Source organism: Vespula pensylvanica, chromosome 3 (genome assembly GCF_014466175.1).
Source record: "Vespula pensylvanica isolate Volc-1 chromosome 3, ASM1446617v1, whole genome shotgun sequence".
NCBI classification, from domain to species: Eukaryota; Metazoa; Arthropoda; class Insecta; order Hymenoptera; family Vespidae; genus Vespula; species Vespula pensylvanica.
The window spans coordinates 3,780,809-3,805,557 of NC_057687.1; the positions used below are offsets into that span (position 1 = coordinate 3,780,809).

The following is a 24,749-nucleotide window of genomic DNA, read 5'->3' on the forward strand; positions in this document are numbered from 1 at the left end:
ATGCGAACGATCGACGATTTTAGCGCGTGTAGATACGTAGGTACTATACACGATATCGGACATCATCGATTAGTATCCATATGGCTCTAATCAAAGATATACCCCAAAAAAAATGATCAAATTGAAAAAATACGAAGTTATGCAATTATTTTCTTTCACGACTCGATACCGTTAGAAATGTACATTACATGTGTGAAACAAGTTCCTTACGAATTTGATATTTCAGATACGAACTTTCTCTTTATACATGTACTTTTTTTGCTTTTATCTTTCTTTTTTTTTTTTATTATTATTATTTTTTTATTTTGTTATAAAGAGAATAGAACTACTTGTTATAAATACGAACGAATGTAAAAGTAACACGATACTATACTGAACCAATGATAAGTTGTTGCGTACATATTTGTGCATATTAATAAATAACGCTGATAAAATCGTTCGATAACGTTGCATAACACGTAATATTAATCGAATTCGATTGTATATGTTGAGAGAAAAAGTATATTATTAATAGCATATAATCGCAAATATAAACAGAAGGTAGTACGAAAGTCAACATTTTTTCATTGATACGTGATCGGAATCACAGCTATTTGCGCTGTAGTCCTATAATCACTCATGTCTCCAGACTTTAAACAATGTCAATAGAATGTTATCAGACGATGGTGCGATAACAAGTACGAATACATGTTAAATCTATTAATTGTATTATATTTTCATAAGTCAATCGATACACGTTGAATTATTGTAAAAATTTCAAAAAATATTTGCTTTAAATCGATCGTTACTTTCTAATATTTCTAAACGGTGATGAATCATAATTATATTTCATTTTTGTCTTTTAAAGCTAATTACATACGTCTATAAATAATATGTTTTGGCATTGATAATTACAGATCTCTTATCTTCTTGCTCGAGAGCTCGAAGACGTAATGATAAAAGAAAATTGATAAATTATAGACTTCGGAATCTTTGGTAGTCGTCAAATCTATTTTACTCTTGGTGTTTAGTTTACTAGAATAGGGTAATAATTTACCGGTCAAACGGGAGAAATCTTATCAAAGGTATCTCGTGAAATCTCCTGCTTTCTTGCATCAGCCAAGGACTTGGTCTCTTTTAACGTCGTATATATTATAAACAGGCACAGGAAACTTGTAGATGATGCAAAATGTCTTACCGATTACCTGTATAAACTATATATATACACACACACACACACACACACACACACACACACACACACACACACACACACACATATAAATTACTTTTTATAAAAGTTATTTGTAATAAAAAAGAATTTATGTAAAAAGAAAAACGTTTCCATAGCATTAACAGATTTTCAATGAATAAGATTATATACTTTGCAGATATATCGTACTAGAAAAAAACAGGTATATAAATTAATATAATCGCTTAAATGAAGTGTTATATATATAAAAAAAAAAAACTAAAATTGCAACATTTATTATAAGTACGAGTGAACGGAAAAAAATTATTACTTTTCTGTAATTAATATTTGTTTAACGTTAATGTAATCGTGATAGATAAACAAGATCTTTTTTTTAGCAACGTGTACTTAATTAATCATGAAAACGAAAGTGCAATACTCTTCTGATGTTGCATCAAATTATATTTCCATCTTTACATATGTATATTCATACTGAACAAATAAAAAATATATACAAAACAGGTTTACTGACATTGCTATGCAGTTAAGAATTGATTCGCATTTACAAGCATAGAATATTTATAGGATACTGGTAGTGAATGCATTCAATAATCACATTTCTAATGGTAGTATAGTAAAATAATAGCACTATATTTCATTAGAAGATATTTCCGATATATATACGTTTACATTTTATCAACTTTCTACAAGAATAAAGTTATTACAATATGTATATATACATACATATGACAACAATATAGGATGATCATATAAAAATTATAAAAGATTTTATAAACTATACAACAGTATAAATTGCACCATTAAAAAATAATATAGCAAGTATAATGTTAAAACACGCTGTAAATAGTTTGCCAGAATATAGTGCTTATTTGGAAGATAAATGCTTGTGTACTTAATATTACATAAAAGTTAAAAGTATTTAACATTTTTATTGTTTATGGAATTTTTTCGTCGAATCAGATGCCATATCGTATAATGTTTGGCACGGTTTAAAAGCAAGGCCATAATGACTTTGGAATTCTTCCATCTTTTTTACTAGTCTGTGTGCTCCATATGAATCTACCCATCTAAAAGGTCCTCCAGTAAACGGTGGAAAACCTAATCCAAAGACGGCACCCACATCTCCTTCCAACTAGAAACGATTAAAATTATGCGTTATCATACAAAGCAAATAAGCTCTCGTCATAAATTATTAAAATTACTTACAGGATTTGCTAAGATATTCTCTTCTAAACAAAGTACCGCTTCGTTAACAAATCGAGATACCATTCTCATTTGACGATCTTCAAGAGAAGTACTTCCTTTAGGCTCAGTTGCATATTTTTTCAAAATATTTAATGCCTCGAGATTGACATCTTTGTTCTTCGTATTCTTTTCGTATACGAATATACCTTTGCCCGATTTACGGCCTAGTAAGAAAAAGATATTTAATAATTTTGTGAATTAACAATAGGGTGATGATGAACAAGCAAATGTAAATAATTACCAAGGAAGCCAGCTTTGACCATATCTAACATAATATTCGCGTTTCCTCCTGTAAAACGTTCACCCAAAGCTTTTCCTAAATCTACACTAATATGTGCTCCTACATCGATACCCACTTCATCAGATAAAGTTGCTGCACCTACAGGAAATCCAAATGATTTGGTCAACTTGTCCAAAATTACAGGATCAACACCTTCCTATATCCATATAAATATTATTACTAATTATTACATAGAATTTTTAAATAATTAAGCAAACAATAATATTTCTCCACCTGCATCAATCTAATTGCTTCTGAAATCATGGCAGAGAGTATTCTTGTGGTGTAAAATCCAGGTCCATCTCCAACCGTGATAACAGTCTTGCCTTGTTTCAAACCAACTTCTACAGCTGCTTTTATAGTTTCATCTGCTGTACCCTTATGTGTAATTATTTCCAATAATTGCATCTTATCTACTGGTGAGAAATAATGCATGCCGATCACCTATACACAATAAATGTATTATTATATATTAAATAAGAAAAACATTTAACTTTATTTTATAATAATAATAATAATAATAGTAATAATAATAATAATAATAATAATAAGCGTACTTTTTCTGGTCGACTACTTCCAGCAGCAATCTTCGCAATAGGAATCGCGGATGTATTCGTTGCGATAATACAATATTCTGGAGCATGTGCCTCGATTTCTTTTATGACTTTATGTTTAACAGCAATATCTTCAAAAACTGCTTCAATAACTAAATCTGAATTTTTGAATAAATCGTATTGTAACGTGGGCTCAAGATTAGCCAAATATTTATCTTTTTGGATTCTGAAAGATATGTTATACTTTTAAATTCTTATTATAAAATATTATTCATTTTTATGCAAACCTGGTAAGACGATGTCTTTTGACAGCATTATCTAAACCCTTTTGAATTTGACCCACTCCACGGAACAATCCTGCTTCGTTAGTATCTTTCAAAATAACATCAAATCCTTTGTCAATGCTTACTTGCGCAATACCCGCACCCATCAAACCAGCACCAATAACAGATAATTTTCTGCGCATGCATAATAAACATTATTCTCATAAATATAAAAACTAATTTATAAAATAAAGACGTACTTGACAGCATTCTTTGGTACTCCAAAACGATTTCTTTTGCAAGCAGTTTGCCCGAAAAAGAGATTTGTAAGACCTTTGCACTGGGGGGTAATTGCTAATTGACCAAAAGTTTTGGCTTCTGCTTCATAACCTGCGGTTGGTCCTTTATCTAAACCCGTACGAACTACTTCTAAAATTTTCAAAGGTGCAGGATATAGTCCTCCTGTCATTTTCATAACTTGAGCTTTTGCCCTCTTAAATATTTGATCTTTTACAAAGTCAAAAGTTAAAGCATAATTCATAATTTTATTTTGTATTGACTTTGGATTACGATCAACTTTCAAATTTCCATTTGCTATATCTTTGGCAGCCTTTATAGCAATTTCTTCCAAATAATGTCTAGTACTGTAATAAAACATCCATAATTATTCATATTTTATATTAAGTTTACATCATATATATCCAAAATATATACAATTTATATGTTTTATGATCTTCCAATCTTCAACATACTTTTCTTCAGATGATGCAACACCTGGACCAAGACGATTAACCAACATATCAACTAATCCAACTGTTTTAGCTTTCTTTGCTTTAAGAGTTTTGCCAGTAAGAGTCATATCAAGCATATTTGGAACAGAAATAAGTTTAGACAATCGTTGTGTTCCTCCTGCACCGGGAAGAAGGCCAACCATTACTTCTGGTAAACCTAGACCAGTTTTGGTATCATTAACTGCAATTCGATAATGACATGCCAATGCAACCTACATAAAAAAAAAAAATTAAAATAAAAATTTCAACCAATTGTTTTCAAAAGCAATATTTCTTTTCTATTTATTAAAAAAGAAAAAAAAAAAGAACTATGAAATATACCTCCAAACCACCACCAAGACAACCTCCTTGAATAGCTGCTACAATTGGCTTTTTACTTTCTGCTATATTATTCAAAATTTGTTGACCGCTCTTAGATATATTGTAACCATCTTCTTCTGTTAAACACTTTTGTAACATAGTTAAATCTGCACCTGCTATAAAATTACCTGGTTTTCCACTTATCAAGACAGCAGATTTAACAGAACTATTATCTTTCATGTCTTTTAAAATAGTAGTTATTTCTTCCATTACTTCTGAATTTAATGTGTTTACCTAATAAAAATATTTAGATTATTAAAACATTTAAGATTAAGAAATTATATAATACTATGTTAATCTCTATTAAAAGTTTATCATATCTTAAATTAATATAATATTTATAATTATATTTTAAACATATCTTTAATATTTTATATAAATATTTGAATAAATTCAACAAAAAAACATACGATATAATATTATACCTTAGTCCCTGGGGAATCTAAAGTAATAACTGCTACATCGTCAACAACTTTACATTTAAAATGCTTTTTGCTTGGTATGCTTGTAAGTGTTCTTAAAGGTTGTGGTATCGCTGTAAAAGTATTAAACAATATATATATTATAATAATAAATTAAAAACAATTTATGCAACAATATCAACTTTATTATTATCAATTTTGTTCATTTATCAAATTAAAGTGTATATAAAAAAATTTCATTTTTCATAATCACCTGTATATATAAAATTAACGTTTTTACGTGAAAAACGCGTAAGTGCTCCAAATATTCTATAATTTGCCATGTTTTCTTATTCCAAACTAACTGTACTATTGCTACTCACATTCGTGAAAAAGAAATACCAACAGCCCTGAGTACAAAGTTCAGTATAATTCAATCCTATATTAGTCTAGAACCTGCACGTACTTCTTAAAAATGATATTACAACCGATAAAGAAGAAATTTTTTTTTTTTAACTACAACTGTAATCCATCGACCAACGATAAAATTTGAGGAGATAATAACGTGACTTAGAATACTTTTATATTAGTCGATAACCGAAACATCATTTTTGCTTCAAATGTCAGAAATATGAACTAATCGTGAGTGAAAATTTAATATCATTCTAATATAACGTGCATGTGTCTGTATGTGTAAAAAAATATCTATTATATCAAAAATATATATTAAATATAAGATCAGCTCTATACTATATTATATTATTATATATGAACAAAAAATTTTATATTATTTATTAAAATATGGAATATTAACAATTTCGAAATAATTTATTGATCACTCCAATGTTAATAGACTTTGATACAAAAAAAAAAAAAAGATAAATTGATATTAAAAAAAAGAAAGATTTTATGATTATTAATAATTCTTAAAGATAAGAATTAAAAAAATTTTCTATAAATTCTAAAATTATACGATATAAGAATCGATGAAAAGTGATTAATAATTAAAAGAAAGAATGTTCATTATTGCTGTCATTAGTTTTATTTTGTATCCCTTGATCAGTATATCTATATATATTTACCTACTAACAACTACTTTGCAGTAAAAATAGAATATTGATAACAAGAACATAAAATATTTATGAAATCTGTCGAAATAAGTATACGAAAAGTATTTCACAATAGATGGCGTTAGGACGAACTTGCTTTACATTCCACCAGGAGATACGATGATTCTCATTGCTGATTGGCTAATCGAATAGATAGCGAGCAACGACTTTAGCCAATGAGCAATCTACAATTTATGTAGGTTAGGGTAGAAAAAATAAAAGAAAATAAAGAATATCCAATCGAGTTTCCGCCTTTATCTTAAAACTTTGAAACGATAGTATCTAAAGTATTATAATCAATCATATATTTTTAAAATGAAATTTCATATGACACGGTAATGAGAATTAATTAATTAAGAATTAAAATGAAACGAAAATGAGAACACGAAGAGAAGTCTTAATATAGTTAATATGCTTAGTTTCATAATTCCGTTTCATACGACGCTTATTAATAAATTGATGTTTAAAAAGAATAATTCCATTTTTCCCCACTCTTGAGTGATTCAATAAAGTAGGACATGCGCGTTTTATATGTTTGTTTCCTTCTCAGTTCGTCTCTATTGTGATAGGAAGTAAGTTATATGCGTTTTATATAAAAGTTCCTCGTATATTCTATTTAGTGAATTACACATTTTCGATTTGTATTATAATCGTTATTATGTCATTTTGCATTTAATGTTATATTAATTTACAAATATCAATTGACAAAATTAACAATGCCGAAAATAACAAATATAGAACGCGTAAAATCATTCCGTGGAAGGCAGCGTACAAAAAATCCCCCCCAAAAAAGTACCCTACAGCGTCGAAGAAAATTTCAAGCGCATCGAAAGGTGTTGAAAAATGAAGTTGCATTAATATCAACAATATTAAGCGCTCAAACATCGATTATCGATAATGTTAACAATACAGCTAATACATCTACAAATAACGAGACGTCTAATAACACTTTATTAAGCTCTATTGAACCAAGGATACCTTATATAAATTTCAATGCCAATAGTAACGCGCATCGAAAATTTCAGGAGAAATTTTCAGACAATCCGTTCGGCTTTTCATGTGGAATTTGTGATCAATTGTGGTTTAAAAATGATCTGAAAAAAATTACTTCAGAAGATCAACAATTGTTGATCGCAGAATTTCCGAGAGTTAATTTGGATACTGTAATGGCGTGTAAAGATTGCATTAAATCTCTAAGTCGCGGACACATCCCTATTTATTCAACATCCAATGGTTTTGTGTATCCACAAAAACCGTCTCATCTTCCCGAATTAGATTTAGTATCGGAAAGACTCATTTCCCCATATATACCATTTATACAAATCCGACGATTGCGTCATGTTCATAAACAAAATGGGATTTTCGGACAAATTATAAATATTCCTGTCTCAGTAAATAATATTGTACGTCAGTTACCAAGAAATATTGATAATGATCATTGCATCAATGTTCATATTAAAAAAAAAAAAATTCATAGATCAAGCTACTTAATGGGTTTTGTTAACAAACATAATATTAAAATGTGGTTACAATATTTAACGACAACCCCTCTCTACCGTTCTTACGATATTACAATTAATCAATCTTTTTTTGATAATACGGATAAGATTGATGTACAAAGAGATGAAGTAAGTGAAGATATTCCTATCGAATGTGATAGAGAAAGTCTTATTGGACAACAGCAAACGCTGCTATGGAATAATGAAAAATATCTTCAAATAGCACCAGGGGATAGAAACGTATCACACAATGTATTATTCGATGAACATGCAGAAGAATTATCTTTCCCCAATATTTACTTTGGCCAGTCCAGAGTATTCAAAGAAGGATTACGCGTTACACCTTTCATGATGGTTAAAAGTGAACTAAAACGGTCCGATCGTCGTGGAGTAACCCCATATCATCTGCTTTATGTAGCAATGAAAATTATGAAACTGACAATTTTTCATATTCTTACAATCGCTTTCAAACATATCGATAAAGATTTTAATATAACACGAGAGCAAATTGAATCAGGAAAATATATCGATCATTGCCTAGAAAATAACCATGCCTTTCTTAGATGCATACCAAATTCAAATTGGTACTGGGCCGAACGAAAAAGTGATTTATTCGCCATGATAAGACAATTGGGAAAACCTACGATGTTTTTGACACTAAAAGCCAATGAAATCGGTTGGGTTCAATTACTTCAAATTTTATATAAATTGAAGAATAACGGTAACGAGATTTCAGAGGAAATGGTATCTCAGTTGAGTTATATTCAGAAAAGCACCCTGATTAATGAGGATGCAGTCACTTGTGCGATATATTTTAACAAACTTGTAAACGTACTGATAAGTTTGCTGCAATCGAAGAAGTGTAATCCGTTCGGGAAATACCGCGTGATCCATTATTTTAAACGAATTGAATTCCAGCATTGTGATAGTCCTCATGCACACATTTTACTATGGCTTGAAAACGCTCCAAAGGATATGCTTGGTGCTGATAAACAGAATGCGATTTCTTTGATTGATAATCTCGTTTCCGTGTCCGCAAAAGAATCATCAGGAAATATCAAGTTCCAAACCAATAGACATACTTTTACAGATATACCTTCGCATAATAACAAAGTCACTGCAAATAAAACGCAGAAATATCGATTTGAAGCGCCATTTATGCCTTGTCGTTCAACGATAATTTTAAAACCCATGAAAAAAGAGGAACCTGGATTTGCCGAATATGTTCGAGATTACAAGAGTATCAGAACTAACTTGGCAACTTGCGATTATCGGGATATAAATGCATTTTATAAAGACAATCACATTTTTTCTGACGAACATTATACAAATATACTTCGAGCTGGAATTACTCGACCTACGGTTTTTGTTAAACGAGAACCTTCTGAGAAATGGCATAATACGTTTAATCCTTTTATCTTAAACGTCTTACAATCGAATATCGATATTCAATTCATCTTAGAGGAATATTCTTGTGCTGCTTATGTTGCGGAATATATAAGTAAAACTAATAAAGGCATCAGTAATTTGCAACGTCAGATTATAGAAATAATGATTGAGCATCCCGAATTCGATATTGTTGAGATCACTAGAAAAATGACTGTAGACATGCTTCATACAGTTGAAATTACTAGTCAGGAAGCTGCTTGGTATTTATTACGCGAACCGATGTCAAAAAGTTCTACCGTTATAGCTTACATACCAACTTCAAGGCCAATTGAACGGCAAAGGATTCAAAGAACTCAAGAAGAATTGGCACGTGAGGATTTAGACTATGAATCAATAGATATTTGGAAGGAAAATTGGTTCGATAAGTATGAAAATAGGCCTGAGGAATTTGAAAACATCTCGCTTGCACAATTTGTTGCAAATTACGTACGTAATGCGAATAATACATACGTAAAACGAAAGGAACCACGCGTAATACGTTATCGAAATTACGATATAGATACGGATTTCGATGAATATAGACGAGAAATGGTCACTCTACATTTACCATTCAGGAACGAAGAAAATGAAATTCTTGCAGAAATGAAATTCGTTGGACTTTACGATAAGAATAAAGATTTGATTCTACAAAAGCGCAAAGAGTTTGAATACGATTTGAATATTCAAGAAACAATTGAAATTTGTAAACGATTATGTCGTGAAGCGGAAATTCTTGATGATGAAGCTGATGTACAAGATTTTATTCACTATCAAGTAGAGCCCGGCACATTTCAGCAGTTATATAACAACGAAAATATGGAAATAAATCGTGATCTAACAATTGCAACTTCAAATGAACTCGGGGTTATCGACAGAGAAAGAGAAAATCTAACAACTATTAACCGATTTTATGGACTGATGCGAATGGCATTCAATAAATTAAATGCAGTAGACAAAGTATTGTTAGATTTCATCTCCAACAGATCGAATCTATCAATATTTTTATTCAATTGCAAAAGTCTAAAAGATCGTATCACAAATTTCAACGATGTTATCGTACAAAAATCAAAGATTTTGCTACTATCAGAAACATGTTTGAACAACGAAGAACAATTAGACAATCTAGACAATTTTAATTTCATCGTCCAATTCAATAGGCCTGGTATAAGAAATGGCGGAGTTGCCATTCGTAGAAATTCAAATAACAGAACAATCGTTGTCACCGCTCATATGGATTTGAATTTATGTCAAAATGACTGTTTAACAGTGAATAGTACAGCAGTCGGAGAAATATGCACAGCTTTTTGTTTGTTAAATAATGGACAAACAATTCTCACCGTAGCTATATATATTACACCAAATAAATCAATTTCACAAATTATTGATTTTATCCATAATGTCTTGCTCGTATATACCACAGAAGGTGCTGCTCTACTTAATAAAAATTACGATAAAATGCCCATAATTCTGAGTGGGGATTTCAACGTTAATTTTGCATCAGCTGAAGTACAGTCACTAATTGAATTTCTACGTTCGAAATTTAACTTATATATGAATAACAATCCAGTAATGTCAATTACAAAATCTGGGAGTACAATCAACGCAGTATTCACCAGATATTTAAACGATCTAAAATCTGCAATTTATACATCATATTTCAGTTATCATAAACCAATAATCTCTTTGTTGGATTATAAAGGAATGGATACGTCCGGAAAATAATTATATGTATAAGAAATATTGTATAAAGAAATATAAAAGAAATATAAAAATAGTATGTTCACATAAATATTATTACATTAAATTGAAATATTTTCATGAAAAAATAAATGTACTAAATTAAATTGCTTCCATAGATTTCACTTCTAACGCATGTAACAACCACGTATCCATATTTTTTTTTTTTTTTTTTTTTTTTTTTTTTTTTTTTTTTTTTTTTTTTTTTTTTTTATATATTTTTGTATTCTTTGTTACTCGGAAACAATCGTAATTAAACTTCTATCTATACGGGGAGGCCACGATTAAGTAAATAAGCATAGTAAAAACGAACAGGCGCCATTCTTTGTAAATGCCGCCATTGACAATATAGAGCCATTTGCTACCTTAAAAAAAGTGACATTTTTTCTTAATACCGGCATTAACAACTTAGTGTCGCTACTTGTGCTGTTGACGTTTCCTTGTAGAAAGCCTTCCTTCAAAGAATGGAGAAAACTCTGTTATTATATCATACATTTCTTTTTCGAAACTGAATTTTTTGACGAAGCAATTGATTATGACAAATTCATATATATATATATATATATATATATATATAGACAATAAACATTATATATGTACAATAAATTAAAGAAAATGTTTAATATCTAAATATTAAAGTCATGTAATTAGAATGTTTTTTTTTTTTATTTTTGACAGCTATTAATTATAAAATGTTTTAATTTTAACATTTTTTCTAATTAATAGATTTAGATCATTAAACGAGGAAAATGATATATTTATTTATTTATAAAATAAGTAAAATATAGATATAATAAGATAATGTATCCTAAAAGATACATTTATTATCATTATTGTTATATAGACATTCGCATAAACAAATATATGTATATGTATAAATAATTAAACATAATACATATGTATGTAAAAATATAACTATTTGCAAATATTAGATCTTTTTAAGCACTATTCTCTATCACTTAACATTATTATATAACACATTAAAATACTAATGTTGCGTATAGTTACAAATAAATATTTACATCTGTATGATAACTACAAGCGATTGCATACATTTAAAGAATACCAAATTTTGAATGCTAATGTTGGCTACTGTTGGCTACTGTTTTTAAGTGACATGGAGTGGACGAATTTCAATAATTATATGTAATATTTTTATTAAACAGTGATTATAAATATTATTTTACTATTGCTTTAAAATGAACAATTAAATTATTCTAGCTATAAACTTTTTTCTGAAAAATATAATAAAGAATGTCTATACTAAGAAAGCGTTTCTACAATAATTATTTATTTATATTTACATTAATTTTTGTTTTTGTGTTGTTCTTCTGTGAATACTTTATATATTATATAGTGCTTTCACAGGTTAGTAAAATTATATGCCATAACATAGATCTTTATTTACTAATTACAAGTAAACTAAGTGATTTTTATGAATTAGTGTAATTGGCCATCCTTAGACCCACATAAGGCTGTTTCGTCTGTTGATACACCAAAACTCGATGAACATCCTGTACGAGCAATATTCATTTCTGATACTCATTTACTTGGTCCAAAAAGAGGTCACTGGTTTGATAAATTGAGAAGGTTATAAATCAGTATAATATTTATTGTAATTTAATTTATATATTTTGTAAATTGTTAACAGTTATAGATTACTTTTTTAATTATCATATTTATCATTATTATCAAATAAATTTTTATTATTTGATATTATTATGTTCAATAAAAGTAAATAATTTGTTTTCAGAGAATGGCAAATGTACAGAGCATTTCAAACATCAATAACAATTCATAAACCAGATATAATTTTTATCTTAGGTATATAGAATATATATACTGGTATCAATAATCAAGTTGTATATATAAACTATTAACGACTATTATAGGTGATATATTTGATGAAGGTGATTGGTCTAATGATAAAGAATTTGACAATTATATATCAAGATTTCATTCATTGTTTTCTGTATCAAATGATATTCGCCTTTTTACAATGGCTGGAAATCACGACATAGGATTTCATTATGGTATTTTTAACAATTATATTTTATGATAGCTATTTATAATAATTACTTTCTAGAACTGCTTACTATATAGTGTTAAGTAATAATATTTTAATTTAAGTAAACTACAATTTTTTTAGCCATAACACCTTATTCAAATCAAAGATTTGTAAATAAAATGAAAGCACCGAGTGTTCAAAGAATCAGCACAAATGGTAATCATTTCATCTTAATCAATAGTATGGCATTAGAAGGAGATGGTTGCTTTCTGTGTAAATCTACAGAAATTGCAATAAATAAAGTTGCTGGTAAATTTTATAAATTTATTATTATATTAATAAATTAAAAAAATTTAATTATTAGAAAATTTGTAAAACAGATAATACTTTTTTTAGAACACTTAAAATGTGCAAAAGGAATACGAAATAATTGCACTAAAAGTGATGAATTATCCATATACAGTCGTCCTATTCTTCTTCAGGTTTATTTATAATATATTTATATATAATAACATTCAGTAGAAAATAAAAAGAAATTATTTTTTTTTTTATTACAGCATTTTCCATTGTACCGTACATCTGATGAAATGTGTAATGAACTTGATGAAGCACCGCATGAAATAAAACGTTTACAATTTCGTGAACGATGGGAATGTTTGTCAAAGGAAGCATCTGAACAAGTAAATAAAGTATTCTAAATATTATCCGTTTTATTTTTAAGTATATAAAATAGATGAATTTAAAGCTTTTAGATATTTTAAACCCAAGACTGGTTGTTGATGGTCACACTCACTATGGTTGCAGAAGAATACACAGAGATGATATTTTGGAATTTACTATCCCCTCCTTTAGTTGGAGAAATATCGATAACCCATCTTTCTTGTTGGTAAGCTTTTTAATATATCAAATATTTTGTTAAATATGATAGTTCTGCAAGAGTTATATGAAGTTTTGTTGTAGGGTATATTCACTCCAAATAATTTTTCTGTATCAAAGTGTTACATGCCAGTTGAATCTACTGTGATCTTAATATATATAATAAATATAGCATGCATTTTCATATGTTTAATTATAAAATATATACCTAAAACGATTCTAATTGTATTTCTAAAGATGAAACCACAATATTAATCTGGTCTTTCATACATTTCTATATATTTGTAGTTCTATTATTTTAGTATTCCAAATAAAATATAGACAAAGGAAATTTTATCTGTACATTGTTTAATAAATGTATGAATATAAGCAATAATATTAAAGAAATTATACATCAACACATGTCATGGGCAGATATGTTATTTACATTATTTATAGCATAAAACAAAAATTTTTTTTGAACTATACACATTAATTGTTTACATTTTGTTAATATTGAATATATATTATTAAATATATTAAGCCATATTTATAAAATATAACTATATTATGAATAAAAATTTATATAATTTTAATAAAGAGGATTATAAATCCTATTAATATTAAATAATAATTGAAATTATATATACTAATAACTAAAAGACTATACTAATAACTAAAAATGTATACAATGTTTATAAAATTATTAGTAAACAAATCATATTTAATCAAATAGATATTCATAATAATTTGTAAATTACCCATGACATATTAAATTAGATATTTTTTATACTACGAACTAATAATTCATATATATAATTAATTCAACTAGGTATCATTACATTATAATAAATAATAACTAATGCATCTTTCTTGATCTTCACAATTTACAAGGATTGACAAATAATACTTCCTCTGCTTCTATAAATCCTAAGTACTTCTACCATTAAAAAACTAAACAATTTAGATTTAAAGGAAACATAATACTTCTATAATATTTTTGTGATGCATGAAAAAATGTGTCGATTTTTACACTGAAAATAGCTTTATAAATTCACATACATATAATGTATATCATATAAACTATGTATAGTTCTTTGTAATTTATTAATAGCATTTTGTATTATGTATGTAAATGTTGTTTTAAATGTATGTTTACATACATACATACGTACATAAAATGTATTACTTTAGATTTTATTAACTCTTATTTTGCTTCGTAATTTAACAAGCAGATATACTGCTTTCATTTTAATCTCACAATTAAAAAATAATCTAATACTCACCATGAACAAATAGATAAAGTTACATTCGCACAGCACTCACTTAGTTCATTTATGACAATTATGACTAATCTATTTAACTGCTGCATATATTTTTCGAATGAAAGCATATGCAGCGAAGAAGCCAATTGTACCAGTTAACAACCAAAATGTAAGCACCATTAAAGCCGTATATGCAAAATACATCAACGTTGGAACCAATTCTGTTATTTCTAATTTGGTCATAAAGTAAAAAATCGAATATGCTAACATATATACAGCTGATCCACCATTAACTATAAAACTTCTCCACCACCATCTATAATCCTGTAATTAAATAAAGATTACGATTAATTATTAATTAAACATATAAATATGAATAGTATAAAATATGTCATAATATACATACTTCTGCGCATAACTGCAAATACACCATAACTATAGATATTTGAGAACATGAAATGACAAGAATACAAAATACTAAAAATAAAAATCCAAAAAGATAGTAAAATTGATTTTCCCATAATGCAGTCAAAATGAAGAATAATTCTATGTACACAGCACCAAATGGTAGTATACCAGCCATTAATGTACTGAAAAATTCGAAAAAAAAAATGTAAAGCTCTCTTCTATATTAATATTAAAAATATGATTTTAATATAAAATATGTTAAAATACTTACCAGAATATTGGATTCATATACCATAACTGATCTGGAATTTGCCTAGGAATTTGATTTGTTCTCACAGGATGTGTAAATGGATGTTTACGATAACCAAAGAAATATCCAAGATATACTAAAGGAAGTGAGATTCCAAACCACAGACAAAGCAATGCTAACATAGTAGTAAATGGAACTGCTCCTGAACTGTGTTTTCCCCATATGAAGAAATTTAGGAAAAAGCATGTAGTAAACACTATACCAGGATAAAGTGTTGCTGTCTACAAATTTCATAAAATAATTTGTCAATGAAATGAATCATATCATATTGTTGATTATATTTTATCTATATTATCAACTTTATAAACACATTTGTTAACTTACCAATAGTGCAGCTCTTCTCCATTCTCGTCCTCGCATAGTTTTATAGAGGCGTGCGGAAAAATATCCAGCGATTGATCCAGAAAATACAAATAAAAATATAGCACAAGTTCCTAATGCTCCTCTACTTGCTGGTGAAAGCATTCCAAGCATGGCAAAAACTGTAAATAGACAACACGCATATAACTGTATACAAATTCTGCAGTAAATATATTTAAAACAATTATTATTATTATCTTACATATTGTAATTAGTGCCATAAAAAATATTTGAATGCCATTGCCTATTACTGCAGCAAACAAACGTGAATTGGGAGGTGGTCTGAAAACATCTCCGTGAACTAATTTCCAACCAGTCTCTTCAATGGTTTCATCTAAACCAGCTAGACTATCACTGTCACCTGCATTATAACGAGCTATATCTCTTCTAAGAGTCCTTACCATGATCGTTGTAAGAATACCTGTGGATAAATTATTTAAATATTATTATTGGATATCATCTTTAAAATTATAAGTTAATAATAAAGTTATAAAATAAAAAACTAAACAAAAGTTATTTCATTTACCATATAGAAAAAAAACTACAATGAGTGAATTTATAATAGAGAACCAATGAATTTCAACGTCATTCATTCCTAGATATGTGTCCCATCTGCTTGCCCAACTCACATCTGATTTTTTCCATTCCACGGAATATAAGAATAACAATCTAGTACTTTTAGGATTAACAAATTGCGGGCTTGTTTGAGAAGGTAATATACATGTATTTCCTTCATATTTCAATTGATTTATATCAACTGATCGAGCTTCCACTTCAAATTCTACTACTCTAAATTGATTTCTACAAAGAAACATACAAATATTGATCTAACATATATACAAAATAAATTATATATAAAACAACATAAATCATACATACTCTCCGTGTTCGTGATATCCTAATTTCAATATCAAATGATTATTAATATAAACTTGATCACCTATAACACCTCCTAATCTATATCCATGATAAACTACTTCACTGTTAGTTCCTTTATGAAATTTCTTCGTAGCAGCTGGCAAATTATCTATTAATCTATATGTAAAATGCAAAATATGACATAATAAAATAGAAATTGCTAAAGAAACACAATATAAACAATGTACACTTTGTCTTACAAATGAACGGAATAATCATGCTGAATACGTTCTATTGCACATCGAGATTCTTCTTCATTCCAGGTCATTGGATTATTTGGTCCATGACATAAAAGTCTACAGCTTATATCTTGTTTCATCATAACTTCATATGGTGTATTTACAATCCTGGAATTAATAACAAAAATTAATATTAAATGTAACAAACATGTAAAAAATTACATAATTCTTAAATCTTACCTATCACCACGTAATACTTCTCCCAAATTTTCTGATTTATAAATAAATGTTCCATTCTTTGGTCTACAAAACTTAAGAGAATAATATTCATATGGTAATTGTGTATGAGTACTTGTCATTTTAACTGCTTTAACATCAATTTTCTGCCCTTTCTTAAATTCAACTGGTGCAACACCCGGTACATAAAAGCCATTTGTTTCAATTAAAAAAGATATTATCACAAGGATAGAAACATTCCTTTTTATTCTTCCCTGTTTGAATAAAAATTAATTTATAATATCATACTTAAATTTAAAAGAAAAATTATCAAACATTTATGAATATAAATTATATATATATATATATATATATATATATATATATATATATATATATATAATGTACAATGTCATATAGAAAATGTAACATTTTTCACATACATATATAATTAATTAAAATAAGCGCCAGTTTGTTTTGTTTGTAAATGCAATAAAATTTATAACAATATTTTGTTGATATAGAAGTATCACAGGATTTTTAAAATTACAAATATCAAACCAAACTCGTAAACTAAAAATATTATTTTTATCATACATTGTATTATCCTATATTAATATTTTCCGATAAAGAAAATATATTGTGTGTATGTGTTGATTATCTAATTTAAAAGGACGATGCACAAAACCGTTCCTACCATTCCTACAACTTTATATTTATTAAAGGCGCGTCACGCCGCTCAACAACTTGCAACTTGCTGCTAACCACTCACACTATTCACTTTTACGTCAAAAATGATATTTACTTATACTTGAAGTTCTTCGCGAAACATCTGATAAGTAAGCCAACGATGAGTAATGTTTTTATAAAAAAATCCCTAGAATTTGTTACTTTCCTAACCTTTAGTATATTACAGATAGCAGTATTGCCAAGATCAACAGAAGTGCGTTGTACGCTAATACTAATATTAGGAAGATCTACAATTTTTATCAATGTATATAAGTATTTTAGAGATCGTTCCAAGACTCATGTCTAAAGTCCAATATAAATATAAGAAAACATCTAACTACGAAAATAAGAATCAAAATAAAAATCATCCTTTATCATAGATATTATTATATATCTGTATTTCTATTAACATTGCTTCATTATCGTGTATTCCATTTTTGTATTCATTACACTTATCTATATCAAGATCTTCTTGTATGTTTTTAAAAATTTTAGCTATGAAGATCATACATTATTCGTGCATTATTTAACAATTTACTATAACTATATGAAAAAAATTTTATAAACGTCTAGATTGAAATTCCCGCATTTTTTTAATACCCTTATATAAAGGAAGTAAGATTCATCGTGAAGACACTTTATTATTTAAGTAGATAAAACATTTTGTTAATATGTATGGTATAAATTCGTATTTTAGAATAATGTTGCTATGTTCGATAAGAGCTTACGTTTATTAAAAGAAATATTTATACGATTAATTACACAACAGTTGGTGTTTTGACCAGGCTTTTCCAAGAGAAAAAATATACCCAGGAAAAGTAAAATAACGTCCCACGTGGGGACTCGTTTAATTACAAGTTACGTTGTTTAGATATGCATTTATTCGTTTAATTTTTATTGCAGAACAATGGTACAAGTAAGTGCAAACTTTTGAACAAATTACATTGATGAATTTTTATTTCTTATTCCTAAATGAATGCATTTTTCTGTCAGTTCTATTGGGAATTCTTTATTGTTTTTTTTTTCCGCTGTCATCCATTAGTAAATAGGAAAGATGGCAGCAGATTATTGCGCTTTTTTCCCATATATTCGCAAGGCAGACATTTTTCTAAAAACTAAGTGTTTACTTTAATATTTCTGTTAGATTGTCTTTAAACATAGTGTACATCATAATTTCCTGAATGAAATTTTGCGCGGTTTTCATTTTTTAAATGGGATATAGTGAATATTGAAATAAACATACAGTGAAATTAAATTTTTCAATCTTGATTATCTTTAACATAACGCGTGGTGTGTTCTAAAAGCGAAAAAATATTTATTAAAGTGTAAACAAACATATGTGAGATATGAAAGTATGTTTCCCATAACAAGATATACATATATATTGCAACACAATTTTTTTTTGTTAATAATATAAAAACATAATGAGCAAAGTTATTTTTAATATTGTTTTTTAATGTATTTTTTTTTATATAATTTTTATAATGTTTATTAAATGTCAGCTTTAATTTAATTATTGAATGTAATAAATTGTATTTGTAGGCAATCGATGAAATGGAACAAAGGGATCTCCCACAGGCTTTTCGCCTGCTTGGGGAAATGAATGCTAATGTCCTACAAGTAAACCAACTTGTAGATAATATGTTGGTTCGTGTAAAAAATGGAGAAATTTCTACGGACAAGGGTCTTAGTTTCTTAGAAATGAAATATCATATGTTACTTTCCTATCTTATTAATTTAACTTACGTAGTTTTAAGAAAATGTTCAGGTGAACGTATCGAAGGTGACCCCTCTATTGATCGCCTTATTGAAATCAGGACAGTCCTAGAAAAAATCCGACCAATAGATCACAAGCTAAAATATCAAATAGATAAACTTGTTAAGACTGCAGTAACTGGTACCACTAACAGTAATGATCCCATTAACTTTAAAGCAAATCCTGATGCAATAATTGCTAAAATTGATAGTTTTGATGAAGAGTCGGATAGTGATCAAGACGGCGATGAAGATGGTTTTAAATCGTCTCAAAGCAGGAAATCAAATATCTATGTGCCACCAAAACTTGCTGCCGTTCACTATGGTTTGTAATAATAGCCATTAATAAAGTAGTACTTTTTTTCTTAATTTCTTCTGTAATATAAAATCAATCATTTATCTGTCATCATTTTATAGACGGAGATGAAACAGCAGCAGAGAAGATGCGTAAAGCTGGTGAAAGAGCCCGCAGACGTGCAGTCTCAGGTGCGGTATTAAGGGAATTGAAAGAAGAATACCTAGATGCACCAATAGAGGATGCACAAGGCTTAATTGAAAAACAAGCTAGTTTGGGGCGTGAGAACAAGCGAAAGATCGAATACGAGGAGAACTACATGACACGTTTACCTGTTACGAAACAAGAAAAACATAGACGCCGTCAGATAACAACTCTTGGTACTCTTGGTGATGAAATTACTAGTTTTGGAGAGACTTCATCTGTACCAACTAAAACAAGAAAAACTCAGAAAAAGGGAAAAGCTAAAAGAAGTAAAAAATCTTTTCTTATGTTTAATTATTAATTATAAGTGTACATCTTTTAACATAGAAATTATATTGTTATCTATTTATAGGTTTTAAGAAAAAACGGCACCACTAAATCAGCTTTATAGTAACTTATAGAGCAGAGTTTCATACAGCATTAATTATTAAGGTAACGTGCAACAAAATTTACTTAACTTCTTCTTGACAACAGCAGATGCAACTAATACTCGTTTACTAAATAATGCTATAATTCATAACATCTAGTAATGAAAGACTACCATCGATGGTGAAGTAAAATAGCACGATGGTAATTTATTACTGTATAAGACATACTAATGGTCGTGTAATTAATACTTATAGTTAATACTGATTTTAACCTTTAACTGTTGTATGAAATCAATTTTTATCTGTGGAGTTGAAATATTCCATCAAAAAGAAGAAATAGTATATTGGTATGAGAGGAAACACAGTTCCAATAATATATGTGAGATACATACGAGCTTAATTTAATAAAACAAAGATTCTCATCATGTATATGGTTAAGAGACTAATGGATTTCGGCTCCAAGATCTAAAATTGTAAGTTAAGCATAAAAGTTGAAAGTAGGCAATGGGTCTGCTTTATTTTGAGATATTCTCCAGCTATAAATAATGGAATCAATAACATAGCAGGAGGAATGATATTGAATTAATTGTTACAAAAGCGTAAAAATCACAAGACATTCAGTGCAAAGTTACGAAATTCGTGTTTAACAAGGAAGAATACTGTTTAGGAACTGCAAAAATTTTGCAACTTCTACGAATAATGATTCATTGTATGATATCGCATGTCTTAGGATTTTCTCGCTGTCTAGTGTAGTAAAGTAGTTACTAGTTTAACTATTAAATGTATGTTTCGTTTGTGTTTTTCCCCTGGTGAACTGTTGAGGCTATTACATCTTGATGTGAATCATATTTTATGTTAAGTTTCTTTTAGCAATGTATTTATACATTGTAATTGTTATTTTAACTAAAAATTAATTTCATTAAGTGGTTAAACTTATATTAAATATAATATAAGGATAACGTAATCGTGTCAAAATTCAAAATTGATATGGTAAATTTCTGTAGTACTGTTTAAGTTTGCAGTATTTAGTTTTTAAGGAGGGGGAACATGTTACGTCGAAGTACAAACTAATAAAGGAAGACTAGAGCGAAAATCACTTCTGCAATAGTGAATAAGACCTGTACAATCAAATCGCGGGATATATTTAGCTCTTGCGCTTGAATAGGTTCCATTTTTTAAATATTACTAAATGAGATTACAGGGTGACTTTTTCATATTAAAGGAGAACTACCTCCTTTAAAATAAAAGAAATGCAATATTGTGTAGATTTCTAACACAGTTCACGCTTGGGTATGAGTGTCCATTGCTCGTTCCTGCAGAAGTGATCCGCATTACCTTTGAGAGTGTTAATTCGCTATATGCTGACCAAGAGCTCAACCATCCATAGATGTTATATTTTTTACAGAAGTGTTCATAGATTGAGCTATCTTGGTAAGGCATGATGTTACATGTGCCTCCTCTTTTCTAATCTGTGAAAATGATTAAAATGTGATAAATTATTCATGAAATAATATGTAAAAAAAAACTAACAAAATAGCACAATTGCTGGGCATTATTTACAAGTGCTAGCAAGCCTAATGTCAGCAGCCTTGTCGTATTTGGTAATGAAGTTGAAATACCGAATAGCGGAAAAATTTTGAGATAATTTGTGTTATAACACTTGCGTGTGAACATGAATGATTGCAAGTGTATGTATAATGTTGCTCTACATTTTAAGGAAACAAAAGTATAAACGCAATTAGTTTCAAGATTTGTCCGTGATTTGGATTTTTCATACTCCATGCATAGACGATAATTTTCTAAGCACCCTTACAACTAAGAGATCTATGAGCCCAGAACAAATTTATAGTATACACAGTCTGTTTCAATCAATCAACTATTTTCATATCACCACGAACTATATATATATATATATTTACGCCGAAAGAAATATTATTTACAATAATAATATGAACTGGGAAACTTGTAGAATAGTATAAATTCAATAAATTTTTTTTAAATACTAGCAATATAATCGTCAATGTTTTGGGCTTGTAGTAAGAGAGTATGGGTGTAAAAAAGATATTCATATGAGACACATATCCGCACACAACATATAGCAGCAAGATAATAGGATTATATTGAATACACTACCTCAAATCAATAGAAATATGGAGTTACAGTAATGAAACTGTAACAGTTTCGTTTACATCACTATGTCATTTTTTATTATTTAGATATTTACTGATACTGAGATTTTTTTAGTAGAATTCTTCAGCTTGTTGTATTATATTTAAAAAATATATAAAGTTTATTCTACTTAAAATTGAATTCTTTTCATATGTTCTTGTATCTACATAGTAGATAAGATATGATTGATCTATGTACAGAAAGACTTAAGGAATGTAAACGTTACTGTAAACAGTGATTTTAAAGTAGTTCTTCAAATCCAACAATGCTGCCGAATACAAAAGAAACAAAATATCTTTGCAGCAGAGTCAAGATAGGAATAATTTATTGACTACATTCATAGTCTGAGAAAATATAATGTTTCATTTATTGGTAAATTTTCTATAATTTATGTATTATGAAAATTCAACATGTAAGAGAGTTTACCTGTATATTACAAATGGTTATTATGAATGAATTATTATTATGGATTAATACTATCATTACTACTATTACTGCAACTACTATTACTACTATTACTACTTCTACTACTAATAATAATATTATTACTATTATTATCGTTTGATAATAATAGTAATTTATCATTGTCATCGTCATCGTCATCGTCATCAGCATCAGCATCAGCATCAACATCGTCACCTTCATCGTCATCGTCATCGTCATCTTCATCGTCATCGTCATCGTCATCAACGTCGTCGTTGTTGTCGTCGTCATCATCATCGTCATCACATTGTCATCATCGTCATTGTCATCCCGTCGTCGCCATCATCGCGTGATAGTCAAATCAAATCATAAATCATCGCCATTATCATTGGCATCAGTATCATTATTATAATTATTATTACATTTTTATCAACATCAATATCATCGTTATCATCGTTTTCATTATTATTATTATTTTTCTTTTTTATTACTGTTCGTATTATTACGATCATCATGTAGAATGCTTCTTACAGACTGAATAAAATGTTTTCAATGTCATACTACGCATTTTATATACAAGTACCTTTTATTAGAAAAAATATCTTGATTCATATGCATTTACATAAATTCAAAAGATTTTAATCTATTAAAATATCTACTATTTTTTTAATAGGACAAGTAAACATATAATTTGCCACAATTAATGTAATATTATATTACTAAATGTTTGCAAGAAAATAATATATTTGACGTGTTGACATCAATATATTATAAAATACAAATTATATATAGTATTAACGCTATTTATAAATCGTTATTATTATACTTTAATTTTGTATACATTTCTTTAACGTACTAAAATTCTACGTCAAAAATAAGAGATTACGAAAATATTAATATTTTATTCTTGTACGTTAATTTATCCGGTAAGTTTTCTGTATTATATTGGTAAGCCTTCACCAGTTGGCACTAACTTTTTCGGTGGATGTCGACGACACGTCTTACCGATTTCTACGAACATACGATTTGCCCGTCGTTGATCCGTGGCACGAGAGAAAAGGTGGTAGGTGATTTACGATTAAAAAGTGTGAAGCGTGTGAAGTTTAACAATGTTTGTTGTATATTTAAAGAACAATTTATTCCTCTTCAAATGTCAAATGTTATTCCTCTCTTTCAATTTGACACATAGCTGAAATTCCTTCTCCCAACTCGACACATTTCGTTCATTCTTAAATATACCCAAAAAGGTTATATTATTTTTAAATAATTTAAATAGATCTAGTTACGTTCATGTAATTGTAAAATAAGGGTGAAGTTTTCTCTCTCCCCTCCCTCTCTCTATCTCTCTTCTCCCTAACTCTTTCTTTCTCTTTCTTTCCTATCTCCTTTGTCGACTCTCTACCCCTTCTCACTCTTAATCTTAATGGT

At 28.4% G+C, this 24,749-nt stretch overlaps 5 protein-coding genes across 13 annotated transcripts in view; 3 read left to right on the top strand and 2 right to left on the bottom strand.

The window, feature by feature from the left end:
* Positions 1–1,612: 1,612 nt before the first annotated feature.
* LOC122627695 (trifunctional enzyme subunit alpha, mitochondrial) lies at positions 1,613–6,187 on the bottom strand. Its single transcript, XM_043809025.1, has 12 exons — positions 6,169–6,187; positions 5,361–5,464; positions 5,111–5,220; positions 4,647–4,919; positions 4,287–4,537; positions 3,795–4,178; positions 3,559–3,729; positions 3,275–3,497; positions 2,952–3,161; positions 2,679–2,874; positions 2,399–2,601; positions 1,613–2,324 (listed from the first exon to the last, which is right to left on the bottom strand). The coding sequence occupies exons 2-12, from the start codon at positions 5,428–5,430 to the stop codon at positions 2,121–2,123; spliced, it is 2,295 nt and encodes a 764-aa protein (XP_043664960.1). The 5' UTR covers positions 5,431–5,464; positions 6,169–6,187; the 3' UTR covers positions 1,613–2,120.
* A 5,620-nt stretch (positions 6,188–11,807) lies between these two features.
* Positions 11,808–14,208, top strand: LOC122628130 (metallophosphoesterase 1). Its single transcript, XM_043810038.1, has 9 exons — positions 11,808–12,227; positions 12,304–12,449; positions 12,613–12,683; positions 12,752–12,892; positions 13,009–13,176; positions 13,264–13,349; positions 13,425–13,547; positions 13,613–13,753; positions 13,828–14,208. Exons 1-9 carry the CDS (start codon positions 12,114–12,116, stop codon positions 13,996–13,998), a joined length of 1,161 nt encoding a protein of 386 aa, XP_043665973.1. The 5' UTR covers positions 11,808–12,113; the 3' UTR covers positions 13,999–14,208.
* On the bottom strand, positions 13,553–18,231 carry LOC122628126 (transmembrane 9 superfamily member 4). 2 transcript variants are annotated; one of them, XM_043810025.1, is made up of 11 exons: positions 18,076–18,231; positions 17,403–17,653; positions 17,184–17,330; positions 16,945–17,100; positions 16,592–16,866; positions 16,268–16,486; positions 16,030–16,187; positions 15,667–15,926; positions 15,394–15,577; positions 15,009–15,311; positions 13,553–13,797 (listed from the first exon to the last, which is right to left on the bottom strand). In XM_043810025.1, the coding sequence occupies exons 1-10, from the start codon at positions 18,076–18,078 to the stop codon at positions 15,078–15,080; spliced, it is 1,887 nt and encodes a 628-aa protein (XP_043665960.1). In that variant the 5' UTR covers positions 18,079–18,231; the 3' UTR covers positions 13,553–13,797; positions 15,009–15,077. The 2 variants fall into 2 exon arrangements, with proteins under 2 accessions (XP_043665960.1, XP_043665961.1); XM_043810026.1 differs by lacking the exons at positions 13,553–13,797; positions 18,076–18,231 and adding an exon at positions 17,822–17,839 and having other exon boundaries at positions 15,057–15,311.
* Positions 18,232–18,754: 523 nt separating this feature from the next.
* LOC122628131 (neuroguidin) lies at positions 18,755–23,355 on the top strand. 2 transcript variants are annotated; one of them, XM_043810039.1, is made up of 4 exons: positions 18,755–19,023; positions 19,650–20,187; positions 20,280–20,630; positions 20,714–23,355. In XM_043810039.1, the coding sequence occupies exons 1-4, from the start codon at positions 19,015–19,017 to the stop codon at positions 20,737–20,739; spliced, it is 924 nt and encodes a 307-aa protein (XP_043665974.1). In that variant the 5' UTR covers positions 18,755–19,014; the 3' UTR covers positions 20,740–23,355. The 2 variants fall into 2 exon arrangements, with proteins under 2 accessions (XP_043665974.1, XP_043665975.1); XM_043810040.1 differs by lacking the exon at positions 18,755–19,023 and adding an exon at positions 19,044–19,459.
* Positions 20,770–24,749, top strand: part of LOC122628127 (eukaryotic translation initiation factor 4E-binding protein Mextli) — an 11,569-nt gene continuing 7,589 nt past the window's right edge. For 4 of the 7 annotated variants that reach the window (XM_043810027.1, XM_043810036.1, XM_043810035.1 and 1 more), the window contains exon 1: positions 24,252–24,384. The gene's annotated coding sequence lies outside the window, so the exon portion shown is untranslated. Of the gene's footprint in view, positions 20,794–24,251; positions 24,385–24,749 lie in introns of those variants that run through there. The other 3 variants (XM_043810032.1, XM_043810029.1, XM_043810030.1) reach the window with 3 other exon arrangements.

Bases quoted from the DNA above. Each gene is read 5' to 3' on its own strand.
- LOC122628130 (XM_043810038.1), top strand. From the start codon at position 12,114: ATGTCTATACTAAGAAAGCGTTTCTACAATAATTATTTATTTATATTT. The intron at 12,228-12,303 runs GTTAGTAAAATT...TTTATGAATTAG, and splicing joins ATTATATAGTGCTTTCACAG to TGTAATTGGCCATCCTTAGA. The intron at 13,350-13,424 runs GTTTATTTATAA...TTTTTATTACAG, and splicing joins GTCGTCCTATTCTTCTTCAG to CATTTTCCATTGTACCGTAC.
- LOC122628131 (XM_043810039.1), top strand. The intron at 20,188-20,279 runs GTTTGTAATAAT...ATCATTTTATAG, and splicing joins ACTTGCTGCCGTTCACTATG to ACGGAGATGAAACAGCAGCA. The intron at 20,631-20,713 runs GTAAAAAATCTT...ATCTATTTATAG, and splicing joins AAAGGGAAAAGCTAAAAGAA to GTTTTAAGAAAAAACGGCAC.
- LOC122628126 (XM_043810025.1), bottom strand. The intron at 16,867-16,944 runs GTATGTATGATT...GTTTCTTTGTAG, and splicing joins GGATATCACGAACACGGAGA to AAATCAATTTAGAGTAGTAG. The intron at 15,312-15,393 runs GTATGTATATTA...ATTTAATTACAG, and splicing joins ATTTGCAGTTATGCGCAGAA to GATTATAGATGGTGGTGGAG.
- LOC122627695 (XM_043809025.1), bottom strand. From the start codon at position 5,430: ATGGCAAATTATAGAATATTTGGAGCACTTACGCGTTTTTCACGTAAA. The intron at 5,221-5,360 runs GTGATTATGAAA...ATACTTTTACAG, and splicing joins CGTTAATTTTATATATACAG to CGATACCACAACCTTTAAGA. The intron at 3,498-3,558 runs GTTTGCATAAAA...CATATCTTTCAG, and splicing joins AAAAGACATCGTCTTACCAG to AATCCAAAAAGATAAATATT.